Source organism: Mytilus trossulus, chromosome 4, assembly GCF_036588685.1.
Source record: "Mytilus trossulus isolate FHL-02 chromosome 4, PNRI_Mtr1.1.1.hap1, whole genome shotgun sequence".
NCBI lineage: Eukaryota > Metazoa > Mollusca > Bivalvia > Mytilida > Mytilidae > Mytilus > Mytilus trossulus.
In genome coordinates this window covers 25,784,728-25,806,073 of record NC_086376.1, presented here as the reverse complement: position 1 = coordinate 25,806,073, position 21,346 = coordinate 25,784,728, and the positions used below count along the sequence as shown (strand labels likewise).

The following is a 21,346-nucleotide window of genomic DNA, read 5'->3' as shown; positions in this document are numbered from 1 at the left end:
AAGCAAGCATTAATTGTTGCCTTTCAAAAACACATGTACATGTATTCAAACGACATAAGAAGAGCTTTATTATCGACCTTTTGATATTTAATAACATTACTAAATAATGTGTAACTTATAAGCAGCTGCTGATAAGACACAATGACATGATCTATCTATGGTCAAGAGGATTTATTTTTCTGATAAGGATTCCAACAACAGTTCCACATTTGGCATCTATCGCTACACAATGTTTTCTCTAGCCGTTTTGTTTTCTCTTATACTTTTGTCAGAACAATGCTGCGTTCCTTCAGAATGGGAAGCTGAACAGCTAGTTACATCAGCCACAAAAATTGCTGGAACGACGGTTCCAACTGTTACTAAGGTAAGATAATGTAGGAGTGAACGGAACACAGATGGCCTTTTACACTTTGTTTTATTAAGCGTCACTGATGAGTCTTTTGTAAACGAAACGCCCGTCTTGCACAAATACAACCTTTCAATCCTGGTATCTATGATGAGTTTGTTTATGATAAATACTCGGACAATTTCATATTTATGATTAATACAATAATCAAACTCTATAAATATATGATGACTAATTACATGATAATATTTTTAACTCGAGAATAATAAAGCCTTAGTTGAAATATTTGAAATATTTAAAACATGAATACTTTTAATTCATAATCTTTAACTTGAATGTTGGTGTCTGGCGACTGTTAAAAGAACTGAAGTAAAACTGAGCAACATAAAACATTCAAAATACAGGCCTTTGTAGATAGACAACTTTTTGTTCTTAAAATAAAGTTCACAGTTGAATTGCAATTCTGATATTTTCAGTAACATTTATTCACAACTTCTATACTTCACTTGAAAACATACAGAAAGGCAAAATGTATTATGCATTGTAGTCTATGCTGAAACTAAGCTGGGATACACCATTGAGGCGGTATGCATTTATAGGATCCTACCTTTCCGGAGGCAAAGCTGGCAGCTTCAGAACATTGGGTGACTATATCTCTGTATGTATATTGGAGTTATCTCCGTCAAAAATAAGAATATATACAAATCCTTTTCAGGCTGATATGGTTATATAATTACTTTAGATGTATGTTTCATTACAATACGTTATACTGATTGGCTACTCTGCAAATTATCTCGCGTTATACCTTAAGCAATTTCACTACACAATAAGATTTATCATTCATGATGACACGAGGTCCCACAATTGAGTGCAAAATTAGACAAAAACTTAATAAAAAATCGTGTTTCCATGACCCAAGCTAAAATAGCACCTCGGTCAACGCTTTTACACTCCAATAATTACATTAGATGTATGTTAATGAGTATTTCAGATGTAATAAATACTTTGAATTATAACCCAGAAAGCATACCTGACCAATTGCTTTTATCTTGTGATATTAAATACCCAGTGAATGTTGATGAAATTTCAAATCATTGCGCAAACGAAGTAAAGATAAAACGTAATGCGCGCAAGATTCCAGATGATTTCTTAATAAATGATGAAGTGCGACATAAAATTCTGGATGCTATTGAGAAAATTGAACACTCCGTATATTTAGATCAAAATGTACAAAACGCATATGACGAATTTCATAAATTGATAATGAACGAAATGGAGACAAAACTACCGCTTCTTCAACAGAAACATTTAAACAAGCGTTCGAAGTCCTTTTACAAGCCGTACTAGAACCAAACATTACAAACGCAATGGAACTTATCATGCGAGTGCGAAAAGAAATGGTTGAAATTTAAGGGCCCACCGCACAAAAAGAAACTTTTAAAAGAAAAGTATTGTACTGAAAGGAAGATATTTGATAAAATTAACCGTAAATTTAAAAGAAAATATCAAATTCAGAAGGAAAATGAACTACATGAAAAACTTAAATCGACAAACAAGCGTGAATTTTGGAAAAGCATTGGAAAACTTGGCATTGTAAATGAAAGGAAAAATCAAATCCCGTGGGAAGTAGTTGACTCGGATGGAAACATAAACACTGATGAAAAAATTGTGCTGAATAAATGGAAGTCAGATTTTGAGACATTATTTTCTAATAATTCGAACGCAACTACACCTTCTGTGCTTCATTACAAAATGTACTTCGGTCAACGCTTTTACACCCCAATGAATTTACAAAAAGAAGCATTCAAAGAGAAACATCAGAACATGAAAACTAGTTGCACTGACTTAGTCTTCTATCATTCATAACAATACCCTAACAATTTAAGCACGCTATTTAATTCGTTTGATTAACATAATGGCATTTTTATTACTTTAAGTACCAATTTACTTCACCTAGTGTGGTTTTTTTTTTATCGAACATGTGGTATTCGAAATTCTTGAATAAACGTTGTTGATGAATTGCAAAAATCGAAACAGTATAGAGGAATGCCGGTCGTACTTTGACATATCTGACTCTTTACTTTACACATTGCAACTTGGATAGAGGGTTGTCTCATTAGCATCCGTACTAAAGCTTATTATTTCTATCTATAGATTGACGACGGAAAAAATACAACATTCCTGAATGAACTTAACCTTTATTTTTTTAATTATTATTTACAGTGTTAAAGTAAAATGATAATTTCATTTTAGTATCTATTTTATTTCTTGCTTTTCAGAATGTCCAATATGAAGTTCTCGATGGTAAATGTAATGTCACTAAAATTATGAAGCCTTTTTCAAGTGTCCAGTGTACAAACGGTAAGTAATGCATGTAATGTTACTAGAATTATGAAGTCCTTTTCAAGTGTCCAGTGTACAAACGGTAAGTAATGCATGTAATGTTACTAGAATTATGAAGTCCTTTTCAAATGTCACGTGTACACCCAATAAGTACACAATCACATATATTAGAAAAAAAAGCTTCATATTACACTTAACTGATGTACCCATATTTTGACTATTTTATTAATTGTGACTGTTTATTTAACGCATCATGTAAATGTAGCGGAATTTGATGAGACTGTTATTAAAGTGAGAGGGTTAGCGCTATAGAACCAGGTTTAATCCACCGTTTTCTACATTTGAAAATGCCTGTACCAAGTCAGGAATATGACAGTTCTTGTCCATTCGTTTTTGATGCGTTTTGGTTTTTGATTTTGCCATGTGATTATGGACTTTCCAAATTGATTGTCCTCTGAGTTCAGTATTTTTGTGATTTTACTTTTAACTAAAATTTAGAATGTGTCAAAGAGAAAACGACCCGACCTAAGAGCAGACAACAGCCGAAAGCCACCAATTGGTCTTCAACACAGCGAGGAACTACATGCTTAAAACCATTCTGAAACTGATTTAATTTGTACGTTATCCATATAATTGATCGAACTTTGTCATTAGTGATTTTAACTTTTGAACCCGTAAATTATTTCGTTCTGTCAAAATACGATTATAGCTTTCTGAATTAAAATTTAAATTCGATCTGAAACTGATTCTGCCGATTACAAATATATGTGTTGCATTCTAGTTAGGATGATGGTATTCCATCTTCAGTGAGTTTTCATTGTTGAAAATCTACACCTCCTTTGCACTATAAGCTTGTTTTTTTCTTTAACTATAGCTAATGCAACGACAAGTTCTCCAGTATTCCTAGGACTAAACCAATTACAAGTTACACAGTATACATGGCAAGAAGATGGCTTGACAAATTATATGAACTATGCCACTGGGTGTATTCCTGTATCCTACACTAGTTTTGGACTTGTTAACAAAGGTAAGGAAATTTTACGGCCGATCTGAAATGAATACACTTTTACAATCGTCAGCCCTCGGGTGATTTCGCTCCTCTTCTTCTCATTGGTCTCAACTCGGCCGATCCTGTACCCTCATCATATGAGAGTAGCGAATTCTACCGAAGATTGTCGAATGCTCTCCTTCTATCCTTAGATTAAGGATGTACTTAGGTGAGGTTTTGGAATTTGTGTCAAATGTGCGGACTCCTTGGTGTTTTTCCATACAATACAGTGTAAAATATTTTGCCCCATAACACCCATTTATTTTTTAATATAAGACTTAATAGCTCATGAAAGGTCATTTACCAAAATTTTATAACATTCTTAATTTTCTTTCTTTTGTTTTGAGACCTAATTATACCAATGCAAATATAAGGTTAAAGTCCGAGTCAGTCTTTTCCCGCCATATTTTAAATCTCAAATATCTAGAAAAGGAGGTCCATGACCTATCAATATTTTAAGCTTATTTTTATCCTTAATTGATGCTCTACCAGCTTATAGTATCAATTTTAACTTCTTAATTTATTAATTTTTAACTAACCTCACCTAAGTACATCCTTAAGGTACGATATCGGCCGAGTTGTGACAAATGGAACTTTTGATGTGAAAAAAATGAAAATCTATAAAAAACGAAAGACATTTTTATCAAAAAGGTAGTTATTAAGACTTGGCAGCATAGTGTCAATCACAAATATTTAGAACTGTCGGCAAATGATCTAGGACAACAGTTTAAAAATATTTTTTTTGTTATATTACATATAGAGAAACTTGTTTTAAATGACATGTCTTAGTCTATATGGTCGCTTTTACAGATCGAGTATATAGAAGTGGATCGTTTGAGAATCTCAGTGTCGGCATAAAAGATAGATCTATATTCAATATACCTCCAGAATGCCGTGGTTCATCTTTGGTAAGTTGGTTGTAATTTTTCACATTTTAGTACATGTATTTAAATTTTCTGCAGAGACGTAAATAGTATATTAAAGTGAGAGGATAGATACCAGAGGTACATTCAAACTCATAGATCGAAAATAAATTGACAACGCCATGGCACAATCACTTGTCTCAGATTTTCCCCCCACTATACCTTAATATAACAAGTGTATTATATTAAGGTATATAGGGATAACAATTCTGGAAAAAAAAGGAAATGACATACAAACAAATAATATTATACAAGACACAGTATTGCAAACGAAAGACTAAGCAACACGAACCAGTATTCATGACTGAATTTGAATGTCTTAAATTAATATATTTGTACTTTATCAATGCCAATAGGGAACTCATCTAGTGTTAATTTTTTAACGAGAAAGACAAAACATGTAGTGATTCTTCACCGTTATTTTGAGAAAAAAAAAGAAAAGGAAATCAACAAATACAGTTGGAAACTTAAAAAAAATCCTTACATGTAAAACGCTGTTTAATTCTACGATTGGGTATTTTCACTTCCATCATGCATCAAGAAGAATTTGAGAAAAATGTTTTAATAAATTTGAATATTAAAGTACAAAAGATATGATTTTTATCATAATTATATGTTTTACAGTAAACTTTATAATTCTTCGTTACTATGGTAAATTCATATAAGCTGTTTTCCTCTATCTATATATTATAATGATTGTTGTATTTCTTTTTCAGAATACATTGGGATAACCAGAATCCTATCATTGAGCCGAGGAAATTTAGACCTTTGTATATCTATGAATTAAATTATTTGATCTTAATTGTATAAATTTACAAGAAATTATTTTGGGTCATGTGTTACATAATATATAGACAGCATACGAAAAGTTATAAGTACAAATCAGTGACGATCTTACCACATCAGTAAGAAATTCAAATCAAAAACGAGGTTGGAGATCATTTAAAATCCAAACACTAAAAACGTGTCAAATATGACTTTGGCCATTTTATTTTATTTCTCAGTCAAATATGACTTTGGTCATTTTATTTTATTTCTCGGGTAGAAAACGTTAGTGTTGAACTTTCAAATAACTGAAATATTTCATAAGCCAATAATTACGGGAAAATGAGAGGATCAATGATATTGCATGTCTACAAAAGAGTGCTGACTATTTGGCTATATCTAACATGCCTGCAGTTTATATCAATCTAAGAAAAGCAAACAGAACTCGAGAAAGCGTGTAAAATTGAAGAGTAGATTAAAACTTTATTGATGAAAGAATACAATATAAAAAAGAAGATGTGGTATGATTGCCAATGAGACAACTATCCACAAAAGACCAAAATGACACAGACATTAACACTTATAGTCTAATAAAACCCTGCAACGACAATCAGACTTCTTACAATTATGATTTTTATACTTTTTTCAACCGGTCTTTTTTCAACTGAATCATGACTTTTGAATCATAAATTTTACGGACGCCATCACGAGTTGGTTGACCGTTATGGAATAACCGTTTCACAAATGATATCGGATATGTTCCTTACGTCGTAACTACAATCCCCTTCCCTTTCATGAATGTGACCTACCGAATTATACTATTTACCGGATTTGTAATCACATAAGCAACACGACGGGTGCCACATGCGGAGCAGGATCTGCTTACCCTTCCGGAGCACCTGAGATCACCTCTAGTTTTTGGTGGAGTTCGTGTTGTTTATTCTTTAGTTTTCTATGTTGTGTCGTGTGTACTATTGTTTTTCTGTTTGTCTTTTCATTTTTAGCCAGTTTGTTTTAGATTTATGAGTTTGACTGTCCCTTTGGTATCTTTCGTCCCTCTTTTGCAAAACATGAATAGTCAAAAAGTACTAATTACATAAAAGTGACCATGTTTGTTTGTTTTTTTTAGTTTGTAAGTAATTGTCAGAACTCCAGATGATCTGATTGCTCAGTGTTTTGTTTTCTAAGTTGTAATCTATATACTGTTGTTTGACTTTTGATATAGTTTTTTGTTTTTTTTGACATGACATTGCCATTTTGTCTTCCACTTATGAGTTTGGATATCTCTTTGGTATTTTTCGCCTCTCTTGTTTGATGTTTTCAAAAATGTCTGGGTAGATTATTGAACCAATGTCCCGTTTAGGTATGTGTATAAAAGATAAAAAGCCAAACAAAGCATATAGAATGTAGATAAGGATTACATATAGCTTTAACGGGTATCATGCATGTGCCCAAGAGACCTGGTTAAAAACTTCATATTTAAACGATGTCGACTTACAAGGTTTGTGTGTTTATTACTTATTTTTTATTCTCAAAACGTGTTGTATCTTCTGGATGGTCCTTGGTTTTGTTATTGTGTGTACCAATAAATCGAAAAAAAGCAGTCTGTGAAGAAGTGATTTTTGCGAAAACAGTAAAAACTTACAAAGGCATTTAGGGCTACAGATGCAAGTAAAAATTCCATGTCATGACGGAAACAACACTGGGTTGAGAGTGATTTACAGCCGATTGCATTGAGTGTGTAGGAAAAGGTAGAATCCTTTATTAGCTTGCTTGTTAGCTGAATCTTGAGGTCATTATTAGGTAAGGTATACTACCTCCTTTCGAAGGTCTAGTCTTACAGACAAATAGATTGGTTATCTGTCGGACTGGTCAACTCTTAAAGGAGGGTAGATTACCTAACCTAATAATGAATTCACGGTTCAGCTAATAAACAAGCTAACCAAGGATTTTACCGTTGTGCCATCTCTAGTTTTGTCTTGGCGATGTCCCTTTTTGGGCGCTGGGTCCGCATCACGTTAACACTGTAGGGCACCTTCAGTACGGCCATCAACAATGAGCAAAACTTATTTACTGCATAGAAAACAATAATATGCTCCGAAATGACATATGTAAAACAATGTAAACGGGAAAATAAACGACAAAAAGTCACATGTACGATACGATAAACTAATATGATATACAGCAACAAACTACAACTATTGTTACGCCGGTATTACAGAATACTGACTTGGGAGAGTCACATACATACTGTGGCGGTGTTTAACACTGATGACAGTGGTGTTACAATACAACGAAAGAATAAATATGTATATTGTTGAAAAGGGATTACCTCTTCATCATTATGGTAGATACAAAACACCAAAAAAAAAATCAACCGTGACAAATATCGCAAGTACAGATCTGAGAGTTTTCGCATTACAGCACATTTCGGTCAGTATGTAGCTAATGGTAATATCTTTGGTTAGTTTGCTTGTTAGCTGATCCGTGAAGTCATTGTTAAAATAGAATTGAGTTTAATGAAACCCCGAACTTGTTCACTGTCAAAATATATCTCAAAAGGTTGTAGGACTGTAAAATGACACAGTATGTAGAACAGCCACAGCGCAATACTATTTATAGCCGAGTACATGAAAGCTATAAGAAAACAAATTTGACAGACATAAACTTAAATTATTTAGCCGTAAAAAATATCATGATAAGTAATGTTGAATTTATCAATAAACGGGGATTTTTTTTTGGCAGTGGCTATTTGACAGGCACCGACTAAATAGCAAATTTGCTATTTGACCGGCATTAAATAAAACTGTTCATTGATGTGATTAGTACATAACAAATAGAAGATTTTCATAAATAAATAATTTATAACTTTATAATATTAATAAAAAATTAAGCATGAAAATACATTTGTAAATACATTATTAAATATACTTTTTTCTAAAATATTTATAACAAAATGTTGATTTTCAAATTTAAATCTGTATAAAATAAATTCTGCCAGTGATAAAAATAGTATTATGCAAAACTACATTATAAAACAGATATGACAGACAATATTAATAGTTGTTTGCTATGAATTTCAAATGGACACATGAATTAACATTTGCAATTGTTAAAAAAACGATTATTTGCCTTTGGAAGTTGTTCAAGTTAGTCTAGCACAAGATAAATGTTGCCACTCAAAACAGGAACTACACATTCCTTTAAATCTACATCTTGTGTGCGAATGTTACATATGTAGATAGGGTTCTTGTTCTCCTCTTTATATACGCTCTAAACAGCCAGGGGTGTAGCTAGGCCAAAATGATGTGTACTCAAAGCCTGGGGTAAGTCATATGACGAGGGGTCTTGGGGCCCCTCGAGGCCCCTGGAAGCTCTGGTATTAGTGAAAAATTCTGCATTATCGCAATTTCCTGGAACTTAACATGACCTTATAAAAATCCAGTGATATTGTTGGCTTTTTTCAAAACTACCTCTACCCTTTTTTATTGGGAAAATATGCGTAATTTTCATTAAATTGGGAATTTTAGAATAAACCATGAATTTGACTGAAACTTCAATGTACAGACCCCATTTCAAGAGTAAAACCCTGCTTTGAAATAAGACCCCTTTTGTCAGTGATGATACATAAATAGACCCTCAAATCTGCACATATAGTCATTTTATGCATTAAAAAAGTATAAATGAGTGTTTTTCGGTTTGAATTCATGCACAATTACTACTGAAACTGCACTGTTTGGGGCAAAAAGTTGTCTTTTGGGGTTATAATTTTAAGCCATTTTTTTCAAATTTGGATTCTTCTCCAGAGGAAAAAACCCTTATTCTCCTTTAATTTAAGGCAAACAATATCACTGTAAATCATAATTTTTATAATAATTTGAAGAAAAAAAATGACTAGAGAAGACAAACTTCTAATGTGTATTGGGTTGAGCTAGATTAGATAATAAGGAGCAGCGTCTGTGCAACTTACATGCTATTTTTCAAAATGTAGTAAAGTGGGGTGCTCATTTTCGCCACATCTTTTCATGTTTTCTACAGATTATGTTCAGGTCTATATGTTTTTGAAGTATACTGATATTTCTATATGAAGATAACTTCAAACGCAAAATATTCTTAAGCTTGAAAACGTGTTTGTTTGAATATAATCATCTGAAAAGTTAGATTAAAGGGTGTATGAAATTTCCTGATTTTTTGTCAATGGGGGACACATATTCGCCGTTTTTACATATCTATTTAAAACCAAAAAACCGCAGCTTTAAACAACATTGATCAAATCAATTTCATTATAGATGAATAGCTGACATTTCAAAGGAGTTAAAAGAACTGAAATTTAGGGCATTCAGACAAAGAAATACTAAGAAATACTTCTTTGAATTCGTGTATGTTCTTCATGAAATTGGCCGAAAAACGTTGTCCTTTTTTCGTCCTTTTCAGTAGGTGCCGCAATTTTGTCTCAGTTTTAAAAAATAATCATATTTGTTATATAATATCATTTACTGGAATATGTCTTTCATTTCAGCCATCCCTTGAAGTTTTTACACCTCAAAATCATAAACGGCGAAATTGTGTCACCGGCGAAAATAGGCACCCCACTCTATAGCTACAAAGTGACTATTATCATATTTGTATTTTACTTTTTAATTTATCTTATTACTTCACTTTTACTCATAATATATTCCCCATATTTTAATTTTTGTCAAATTTTCGATGTGTACACATTTTTAAAATTTTTTTTTTAGATAAGAAGTTTAAGTATTTAAACATGTTATATGAGCAACAGTAAAAAAAGTTTAAAATAGAAAATTTTGATATTCAATTATTATTCTTAATTTTTAATTCCAGTTAGATATAATTTAATCAGAGCCGGCTAAATAGCAAATTTGCTGTTTTGCCGGTGCCGGTCAAATAGCAAATTTGCTATTTTGCCGGTGCCGGTCAAATAGCCACTGCCCATTATTTTGCCAAAACAGTCATGGTATTTCATGAGGGTCTGGAATGGGGGGTCTGTTATTCTGTAAACATTTATTTTTTTACCCCTTTTTTCTCTAATCTTTAAAAAAATAACCGTGGCTCTTTTTTTCTCTAATCTTCAAAAAATTAACCCCTTTTTTTTCTCTAATCTTCATTTTTTCCTTTAATCATTTAACCCCTTCATTTACGATTCATTAAATATATTCGGAATATTATCGTAACATAACCGTCCCCTTCCAAATTTTAGAATCTGTTTTTCAAGGGCACAAAAATGTTTGTTTGAATAGAAACTACTAACAATAAAGCGTTTAGCTGAAAAATGTCAACCCTGTGCCGTCTTTGCGCACATGTAAAACAGTTTTCTAGGCCTATATGTGCCTCTAAAGGTAAATACCGACATTATAAAACAACAAAATATTTTCCAATGGCTAGAACATTTTTGCACATTTTACTTTTGTTTGCATCCCCCCTTTTTTGCAGGTTTGACCTCTGAATCTTTTTAAAATATCATGCATACATTACATGTACAACGTATACATATAATATATATAGTTCCCCTCCTTCTCCTTCTTCCAATTAAGGAACTGAATTCATACCGAATGTGTATGGTCCGCATTTCTATGATTTGCAGCAACATAACTATCAACAACAGTTCAAAATTAAATGGCAGTGTATAGACCAAGATTACTCTGACGTCCAACGGCTGTTTGCCAGACAAGCTGGGGTCGTGGCATGTCAGAGCTCGTGCCATATCAAAAAGTGGATAGTTGCCCACCCAAAATAGATGCACTGCTTCGTCGCTTCTGGTGGCTACTGACCGTGACGGCCTAGGAATTATATAAATCGGGTATCAATCTGTTAATTTTTCATTTATCTCTTCATTTGTGTATGTTTCACCTTGAAAGGCTATTATAATTTTTTTTCTTTGACGCCTTACATCGATGTACATGTAAGGCGTCAAAGAAAAAAATTATAATAGCCTTTCTTGACGTCATAATTATTTGGACTATTTCACCTACCTGTTAGCCTTTATTTTTCCATATTTTAACAGTTTTCACAGATACCCATCCATTTCAGCATTTTGCCTTTCATTTTCAAAGATTATCACTCGACCATGAGAAAACAGTGATGACTTATGCAAATGACCATAATGTAACACCTTTTTCATTAACGATGCAAGTTATCTAAATGTCCGAGAGCTTCTGATTGTAACGTGGTCGGATCTAAATGCTTCATACCGATCTCCTGTAAAGGAGGTGAAAATCGTTGTTGGCTTCTTGAGTCCACGAACTCTCTCGTAATTCGACATCCATTTGAAAGTGAAAGTCAAAATGCCAAAATGGATGAGTCTCTGTGAAAACTGTTAAAATATGGAAAAACTTACATAAATGAAGAGATAAATGAAATATGAACAGATTGATGCCGGATTTATATAATTCCAAGGCCGTCAGTAGGCACCAGAAGCGACGAAGCAGTGCATCTATTTTGGATGGGCAAATATCCACTTTTTGATATGGGACAAGCTCTGACGTCCCACGGCCCCAGCTTGTCTGGCAAAACAGCTGTTGGACGTCAGAGTTATCTCAGACTAATGGCAGTGGTGTATCCATACAAAATAAGAAAAAATTACATAAATCAGTTGCAAAGGGCTTTTAAATAACGCACCAGATTAATTCAAATTGAAAGAAGAAAATAACAATAAAGTGGAAATCAAAGGGACATAACTCAATAATGTTTACAGTCATACTACTTTGTAAAATTTGATTTGTCAAAATATCCATAATGATATCGTGATTTGCTAGAGGTCTCACATATTTGCCAAATATTTTTTGTTTATTCCAGTTTTTTTATGGGAGGGATGAATTAATATAAATCGTTAAAAAGTAGTAGATATTTTTAGCGTAGTGTAAAGAAGGTTTTATTTAATCGTCATACACTAAAAATGTATATTGTTAACATCTTTGGGTAAGATTTATTACCATTATTTGTCATGAAGGCCCCCCCCCCCCCCCCCCCCCCCTAATTAGGCATTACTACCCTCATAATTGCAGGAGCTATGTAACATGGCATCGCCCTTTAGGTTTAATGAATATGTGACTGGCTGCATAATATAGGTCAATAATATTTGAGCATTAGCAGATTTTAGTCCATAAAGTTTGTTTGGCCCTGTACATTATTTAAAAATTTGCATTTACTATCAAACTAACAAAAAAACAAGAAACACATTCATGTGTTAACAGTTTATATTACATTAATATTTTGAAATTTGTTATGGTAGATGTATGCAGAACATTACTATCTGATGCCTACAGATGCCATGATGCCTGGATGAACAGACTACAGTCGCCTATATTATCTAAAGTAGCATTCAGTAAGTACAGGAAAATATTGTCAGAAATCCATGCCAGGTTTCTTGTTTGAAAATCAAAATATTTTTTATAAAAATATTTTTTTATGGAATCATACAATGTACATGTATGACTCACTGTAATCAAAAGGGTGCCTGTTCTTTCTAATTTTGTAAAACAAGAACAAAAGCATATTGTTGATTGCCATGGGTGGCTCAGGAATTAAGCATGCTTTGCTATATATAACAATATTTTGATGACCATGATCTGGACCTCAATGTTTTGTTTGATCTAATATACATGATATATGAGATATCACCTGTTTATTCCACCATAACTTATTTCATCAATATTTTCGTTTATTTTATACAAGGAGAAAATGAGTTGCTTCAGCTTGAATATATGTACTTGTATCATAATTACCTTTTTATTTCAGATGAGTTTATATTAGATGTATATAATTACCTTTTTATTTCTGATGAGTTTATATTAGATGTATATAATTACCTTTTTATTTCAGATGAGTTTATATTAGATGTATATAATAAGTTTGAAAAAGGAAAAGGAAATATACTCGATCTTGATATAGTAAGTACAAGAGAAACATAAACGCTTTTTGTATGCTTTTGAAAATATTACACAGGATGCATTAGATTCTGAAACAGCAAATTACATCATTTAAAAATGAGGATGTGGTAGGACGGCCACAAGACAGCTATCTTCTAGAGTTCAAACGATGAGGATGTCTAGTGACAGAAGGGTGGATTCATTTGTTTTCTACAGTACCTATTTTAGTGAATTAAGAAAAATGTATATTTGATTTTGTGGTTATGCGAAAGCCTTCACACATATCTACAAAAAATGTGAATTCGTTGAAGATTTGAATTCACATATATCAACAAAACCCATAATAACTAATATCACACAAAAAGAATAATGATAAAAAATTGTAATGATTCAATGAAAAACTCTTTTACTTTAATATTATTATAACATCATACTTTACTTCACTTTCAGCTGACTAATAAAATTGAAAATGTGCACGACAAAGAGGTGGAATTTATGGATAGAATTTTACAACAGTATGTAATTTTAAAATATCCAAAAGTACTTTTATCTTATATTAAGGTAATTCTCAAATGCTTAGCTGAAAGGACAGACTTTTGAGTTGGGCACCCGACTGAGGCAAAACATTTTTGACATGCACAATTTTTTTCTAAGAATAAGTAAATTTTATTGGGATTATCAGTACTGATAGAAGTGTTATCACTTTATTAATAATATTTTACCTATATTGGGCTAGAAAGTGGAGGGGAAAATTTTGGTTCTATTACATCAGAACCCTTATCTATATATGTAGGTTAAAATAAACAAAATAATAAAAGTAGGTAAGTTCTTTGAAAAGGAAAATTTTGTGTGAATTCTTGTAGAATATGAATAATTTTGTATAAGAGTTTTCCGTGATACTTGTATAAGAAAAGCTAACCATATTCAGTGTTAATTTATTGCAAAAGCTACATTTGAGAGTATATATATTGCACATATTTGTAGAAATTAAATCTGGTTGTTTTGGGAATTTAACAGAAGAATTTACCTTTACAATTGTAAATTACAGTACTTAGACAATAATTTGCTTCTCATATAAGCTATTTGGTTTTGCCAATTCTTCAGTCTCTATAAGAAATTAATAAAATTGAAACATCCTTGTTTCTCACAATGTTTCTATTTGTAAATGGGATGATATAATAGTAAAATCTAAATTGATAATTTTATTGTGAATATTTTGTTCTTCTATAGATTTAGAGAGACACCGGATGGATCACAAGTTAGTCGTTCTATCATCCATGGTATTGTACGTGGCTATATAGATAATAACTTAACTGACAGTTTGTTACCCATGATTAAAGACAAGGTAAAGTTACAAACTTAAAACTATATTCTAGAATACAATATATTTTTTATGGTGAATAGTCAAGTATAAATAAGATGTTCGAATTTGTTAAAACAAACAAAACTTTTACTTAACAGATTAAATATAAAGTAAACAAAGTTTGAAAACCTTTCACTAGTCATGCTAGTATAATCTGAAATTTTAATTTTGGGAATGTCAAGATAAATAATTTTATGGGTAAGGTAAGATATATTTCCATAATATCTTGCAGGGGTTAAAATTAGCAGTGGTCCGAGGTCTGTGACCTTGCATTATTGCATTCAGACTTTTGTTTTTCTTACTTGTTAGGCCCGACGGACCTTCAATTCGAAAGAAAATAAAAATTAACTTTACTGACCGTTTTGACCAAAACTTCCAAACAATATCAAAATAATTTTCATCTTTATTATTCATGAGAGCGATGTTCATTTTATTCAACCGCAAGCTTTATACTGAAAATCGCCAACAAGTAATGTGTAAATTTGAGTTAACTTGTATCCGACTGACAAAAACAACATTGAAAACAACGGATGCCATAAACCGAAAATGAAGACAATTATAACACCAGAGCAGATAAGGATAATTCCGGATTTGCCGACCAAATACAATGAAAAAATAATAATTCCAGCCAGTTGACAAAATACATTTATAACGATGAAAAACAAAAACTAGAATTGAAAACCAAAAGATAAATTGAAAAGAAAGATAAAGCAAGAAATATTTTATTCAAAAACTCAAAATTACTTTTAGTTCACAAATTTTCAATGTCAACAAAATGTGACAGTATTTTTTTTAAATAAATGTTGATATTACATGTAGTTTGTATTATAGTGTAAACATATAACTAATATTCCAAGAGGTAATTTCTTCTCAATTTTGAAGGGCCAGTAAAAATCTGGAAAGTTTCTTACTTTATTTTTACAGAGGAACTAACATATAGTATAATAGTGCAACTGGATATAACACACTTAAACAGCTTTATATTTGAGCTGTTTAATATGATGGTATAATTTATTAGTAACTAATTACAAATAATTGAGACACTACACACCCACCCACACTGACACCCTACCCAAAAACCAAACAAAAAGATTATTTGAATTAATAATATACATGACAGTTACATTTATTTATAAATTAAACATTTTAACAACTGTGACTTTAACAACAAAACAAGCTAAAATTAACCTAACCCTAAAAGCACATAAATTTTGTATCTTACTGAGTTAGGAAATATTTCAAGTAAAAGTAGGACCTGGAATTTAGGTTGTGGACCTTTCAGTTTGGAGTGTCAAAGGTCCTGGACCTTCCAGTACCAAATGTTAATTTGAACCCCTGATCTTGATGACAAAGTAAAGTAAAGGTCATCATAACCACTGAGAAGATTTTAAGTGATAATTTTTTTCACACTTATTGGAAGAATTAAATGAATTACATTAAATGAGAATAGAGATTTCACATGTTTGCAGAAATCGAAAACTGAAATTTTGTATTTTCAGATAACATATGGTTTACATTTAGATGTTTTATCAGCTAATATTTTAATGGATCATTTTATAAAGAAAGACATGTATCATGGTGAGTAACAGTTATGTAGAAAATGATAACTGAAAAAAAAGTGAATATTTATTTTATTATACATGTTTTAACTAAGAGGGATAGTTGTTTTTGGGTGGAGGGAAATTAGGGGGAGGATATGCAATAGTGGCAGAACAATTCATTTAAAATTATTGCTTTCTATTTTTCACATTTTTAATATAAGTCTTAAGAAAGTGTGCTATTCATACTTTTGTTTTAACATATAAGACATATAATGCAATACATATAATAGTAAACTGATATTTTAAGCCTATAAATAACAGAATTGATATTATACTACATTGACCTGTATTGCAACCACCTTGTCCATCCGTCTGTCATTTTCAAATGAATGTAACAATCATTGTGATACAAAAATATCTTTCTTTATGCAAGAAATCAATAACAGGTTACAACCATAAGAGAATATGATTATCTGTTGATAAAAAAAGTGATTTAAAATTAAATAAAGTTATAATAAGGAAATAAATTGGTTATATACTTTCAGAGGCATCACAAATAGCTTATGACATGATGTTACAGGAAGACTTCAGTAACCAAGTGACAAACTTACTATCCCTGTATTCTACTACAAAATTATTATATCATCCCATTGAACAAGAATCACCAAACCTAGAGGCTGAAGAGGGTGAAGAAGAGGTATGTATGACTTAATCTCACATCTACAGTACTTGTGATAAACTCTCTGAAGCTTAGATATGTGTATGTATTAACTCAGAAGCTTAACTATGTGTAAGTATTAAGAATGTTGAGAAAAGAACACACGGATGCCAACTATTACGATTTTTGCATAGTTTTTCCGATTTTGCGATAAAAACTACGCTATTACGGTCAAAGTCGAATAGTTACGGATTACCAATCATCGCCGTTCAATTTTGTAAAACGCGGATTTTTATTATTACTTTTCCGTTCTGGTCCGGTATTTAGAAAACACCACTGTATTGCTTCCGGTTTCTCGGGAGTTATCAACCTATTGATGAGTAACTAACTGACTTCCGAAGAGGCAAACATGCATTTTATAAGTAGTTTTCCCCGTTTTTCTACTTCTCCTTGACAAAACAAAAATGGACGAGTCGAGAACATCTGAACAATTAATTAATGGAAAACATACTAAAAACAACATATTAAACGACAAATTATAGTGCAAATCACTTTGCAACCACTCGTCAGTAATTTTTATTGGTAAATGCACGTTTATGAATGATTACTGAAAACATTTCAAAAATACGGAAAATTTGATAGTTTGTTACTGATTGTGTCAAAAGGGGGTTGGCATCTATGTGTGATGCATGTTTAGGATGAGAAAACATTAACAATAAATTCAATCGATAGGTCCAGTAAAGGAGGCTGTCTGGGATGAAGGTAGCGGAAATCTAGATTGTAACTGGAAAATGAGGGTATACTGGCTAGTGACATAAATTTTGTCTTGCAACAGCTATGTCATGTATGAACACCCAAAAGATTTTGCAAATGTGCAAAGAGTGAGGCACACTCTTTAAACGAATCATCAGATAAATAAGAAGAGAAGAGAAGCTAAATATATTTAAGAATTTTTAATATATTAGCCGTTTCAGGTATGATATCTAGTAGAAATGCTTTTATAGATTATAACAGACGTTTTATTTTGTACTTTTACTAGGAAGAAGAATGGGAAGCAGTTGGTGTAATAGATTACCCATTCTATGACGACCATTTCAGTATTCAGAGTGAGAGATTTCTACATGGGAAGACATTACACATGTTAGGTAAAAAGTTAGGTGGTGTAGATGGAAGATCTTTACAGTTAGTGGGATTAGGAATGTATGATAAATTTCCCCAAGCACTGAAATTGTTACAGGATTGGATGTCCGATACAGATGAGACCATTGTTGTACAGGATGTGGTGAGTTTGTATCATGTATTAATTGTTCTTACTTTGAAAAATGAGCTGAAGTGATTCTTACATAATTCTGCTATGTATATACTGCACATGGTCTTGATTATTATCTTTTTGGTCACACTGGAAATACTCCTACTTAAAGGAGTAGGTCCGGTAAGGGCCAATTTTGGCCTCAAATATCAGGTTCATCTAACGAAATATTTTGGACACTTTTTAAACACCTTAGTGTCTATTTCAATTGTCAGATTCAATTCGTTTATGTGAAAGATTTAAACTGATTGAGTCATTAAAAATGCTCTGATGCAAGCTGAAATATGAAAAATCTATCAAATATGTCAAAAATGAAAGTGGCCTCATCTGTGTTAATATAGTTTAAGATTAACTACTCCAGACTTGGGATGGAAAGTTTCTGTCTTGAAATAGTTATAGGTCAATTGTCAAGCAGATTTAACATACATCATTTGTTTCTTTATTCTTTTTTTCTCCACAAATATATCTTTATTTGACTGACATCCCTGCTGTAGGACATGCAAAAACTGTAGTCCTCTTAATCCTCCAATGTCGGCTAGATGCTTTCACTTTAAATAACTTGCAGTAGATCTTTCTAGGTACTCATGAATGTAGAAATAAATTTATAGATATGATGGGGGAGACCAGCAGCTGCCTCTGATAGAAATCAACCTTATGTAAATCAATATCAAAACATCTGTTAACCCCTTTTATATTGAAAAAAAATAACATATATGGGTCTGTAACTGGTAGAAAATTGAGTTGTATTAAAAGAACCCTACAAAACATACATAAATTTGTCTTTAATTTAGCAATCCATAATATTTGAATGTTTCTTAATCATACAAATATTGCATGTGCATGTATATGTACTTTGAACAATGTTGATTTCTATCCCAGGCATCTCAGAAGATAACACGTTCATCATCAATGTATTCTGTCTGTAACAATTATTAGATTATTCTGTCAAAATTTATGTTTGTTAACAGGTAACAAGATTTGATGACTTACTACAAAATGCTTTAACAAGAGACCCAGAGGAACCAGAAAAAGATTTTGGACTTCTTAGAATAGAGGATGAAATACATAAACTTAAGCTTACCTCAGCTGAGAAAGAAGATTGTATTAAAAATTGGCAGGTATGTCATACTAAGCACCTGGTCAGTACTTCAATATAATTTGCCAGTTTTGGTTTGATAATGGTTCAGAATTAATTTTTGTAACTATTCACACCAGATTTTTTTCCCAGTCTTTAGCTCCTTTAATAGTTTAATACAGGTGCATATTTTAGGATTTATTCACATCTTGTATATGCAAATTATAGTATAAAAGATCAAGAAATTTCAGATCTCTCATATGTTTGCAAAATAGCCAATTTTAGTAGATGCATAAACATCCAATTACTGCTAACCAAATAATGGCCTTGCCAATTTTTCTCAGGAACAACTTTCGGAAGAACACCCAGCAATTTGGTTACGACATCCATTGCTCTTCAACTTCCCGATTACCAATTAAAGAAGGGTATAAGTTCAACCTGATACTTAATTTCATACCTGACAAGAAACATGTTTTCACTTAAGATTTGCAATTCATAAGGATGAAAATCTTTGAAGGTAATACTAACCACTAGTTTCTAAAAAAAAATCACTCTATATTTAATGTATACTTTACAGGGAATAAAAGAAAGACTTCAAAGTGAAAATAAGATCAGTTCTGAAGACCTTGAAACAAAAATTTCTGACTATGTGAATAGTGAAATTTCAAAGTATGAACAATCAGATATAACAGAATTAAAATCCTTAATTGAATCTTGGGAAAATAGGAGACAAAACTGGTTAGATCAACAAATGAAAGATTTTATCAGACAACAGAAAATGGATGAAATTCAAGAGAAAATAATTGAGTTAGAAGAAAGGGAAGAACTATTGTCGTACTATATGTATGAAAATGAAATAAAACTGGCAGGATTAAGAGCTCCAATTCCTCATAAAGAACCAGTCAAGAAGAAAGTACTTGATGAAGATGAAATTGAGGAAAGAAAATTGGCAGACCAGAAGAAAAGAAAGATTAAGAAAAAATAGATTTGAAATATGTATATGCAGATAGAGTTCTTGTGAAAATAAAAATAATAAATATCTTAAAATTTTACATATTTGGCCTTAGTTTTCCAGGCCCATTAAAATGGTTGATTGAGGGGAGATAAGTCATCATACAACAAATTATTTAAAAAAAAAAATAAGCAATGAGAATGTTATTTTTTATTGTAAGTTTTATAACAATTGATTTGATTACAACATTATTGTTACTTGTTTCAGAAGAAAAAATGGAAGGCTTAAACAATATACATGAGAACATGTGGTATAAAAGATGGATGGAAGATACCAGAGGGACAATCAAACTCAAATATAGAAAATTGCCATTGAGAAAAAAAAACATATGAAAACAACAGAAAAATAAAAGTGCACAAGACACAACATAGAAAACTAAGGACTTAGCAAGCAACAGGAACCCCATCTAAAAATTGGGTGATCTCAAATGCTCACGGAGTGTAAGCAGATCCTGCTCTACACGTGGCACCCATTATGTTGCTCATGTTATTACAAAACCGTTATGAATAATTTCATCAATGTCTTTTAGTAAACTTTTTTTCTAGAAAGCTGAGTAGATTGAATCGCTGTCAACCACTTCTCCTATGTGTGCATCAATGACTATTAATTCACCTGACCTTATGGTGAAATTATAAGAAAAGAGAACTTTTGTGAAATATAGACTGCCCAAGGGACCCATCAAATAATTTGAGGAATAATCTAATACTTTATAACCATAAGTACTGATTATATTTTAATATTTTTATTTCACAATTAAGGTACAGTAACTATCTATCTTATCTTCTGGAGCACCTAAAATCACCCCTAGTTTTTGGTGGGGTTCGTGTTGTTTATTCTTTGGTTTTCTATGTTGTGTCATGTGTACTATTGTTTGTCTGTTTATGTTTCTCATTTTTAGCCATGGTGTTGTCAGTTTGTTATAGATTTATGAGTTTGACTGTCCCTTTGGTATCTTTCGTCCCTCTTAAGTCTTTTATCATTTTTTCTCATTTTTAATATGTTTACAGAAATAAAATGCTCAAGAAATAGTCCTGTTTACTGTTTTATTACAATAAAAATTCATAATTAAATTGATCC

At 31.8% G+C, this 21,346-nt stretch overlaps 2 protein-coding genes across 2 annotated transcripts; both read left to right on the top strand.

Annotated features, from left to right (window-relative positions):
* The first annotated feature begins 149 nt into the window (after positions 1 to 149).
* Positions 150 to 5,431, top strand: LOC134713830 (uncharacterized). Its single transcript, XM_063575106.1, has 6 exons — positions 150 to 364; positions 894 to 1,004; positions 2,626 to 2,707; positions 3,564 to 3,716; positions 4,548 to 4,645; positions 5,377 to 5,431. The coding sequence occupies exons 1-6, from the start codon at positions 158 to 160 to the stop codon at positions 5,389 to 5,391; spliced, it is 666 nt and encodes a 221-aa protein (XP_063431176.1). The 5' UTR covers positions 150 to 157; the 3' UTR covers positions 5,392 to 5,431.
* Positions 5,432 to 10,639: 5,208 nt separating this feature from the next.
* LOC134714950 (small ribosomal subunit protein mS27-like) lies at positions 10,640 to 20,309 on the top strand. Its single transcript, XM_063576682.1, has 10 exons — positions 10,640 to 10,782; positions 12,675 to 12,767; positions 13,265 to 13,332; positions 13,762 to 13,826; positions 14,542 to 14,656; positions 16,174 to 16,252; positions 16,761 to 16,912; positions 17,913 to 18,155; positions 19,151 to 19,300; positions 19,835 to 20,309. Exons 1-10 carry the CDS (start codon positions 10,716 to 10,718, stop codon positions 20,240 to 20,242), a joined length of 1,440 nt encoding a protein of 479 aa, XP_063432752.1. The 5' UTR covers positions 10,640 to 10,715; the 3' UTR covers positions 20,243 to 20,309.
* The last annotated feature ends 1,037 nt before the right edge of the window (positions 20,310 to 21,346 follow it).

Bases quoted from the DNA above. Each gene is read 5' to 3' on its own strand.
- LOC134713830 (XM_063575106.1), top strand. From the start codon at position 158: ATGGTCAAGAGGATTTATTTTTCTGATAAGGATTCCAACAACAGTTCC. The intron at 365-893 runs GTAAGATAATGT...TATGCATTGTAG, and splicing joins CGGTTCCAACTGTTACTAAG to TCTATGCTGAAACTAAGCTG. The intron at 3,717-4,547 runs GTAAGGAAATTT...TCGCTTTTACAG, and splicing joins TTTTGGACTTGTTAACAAAG to ATCGAGTATATAGAAGTGGA.
- LOC134714950 (XM_063576682.1), top strand. From the start codon at position 10,716: ATGTCAACCCTGTGCCGTCTTTGCGCACATGTAAAACAGTTTTCTAGG. The intron at 13,827-14,541 runs GTATGTAATTTT...GTTCTTCTATAG, and splicing joins ATGGATAGAATTTTACAACA to ATTTAGAGAGACACCGGATG. The intron at 16,913-17,912 runs GTATGTATGACT...TACTTTTACTAG, and splicing joins CTGAAGAGGGTGAAGAAGAG to GAAGAAGAATGGGAAGCAGT.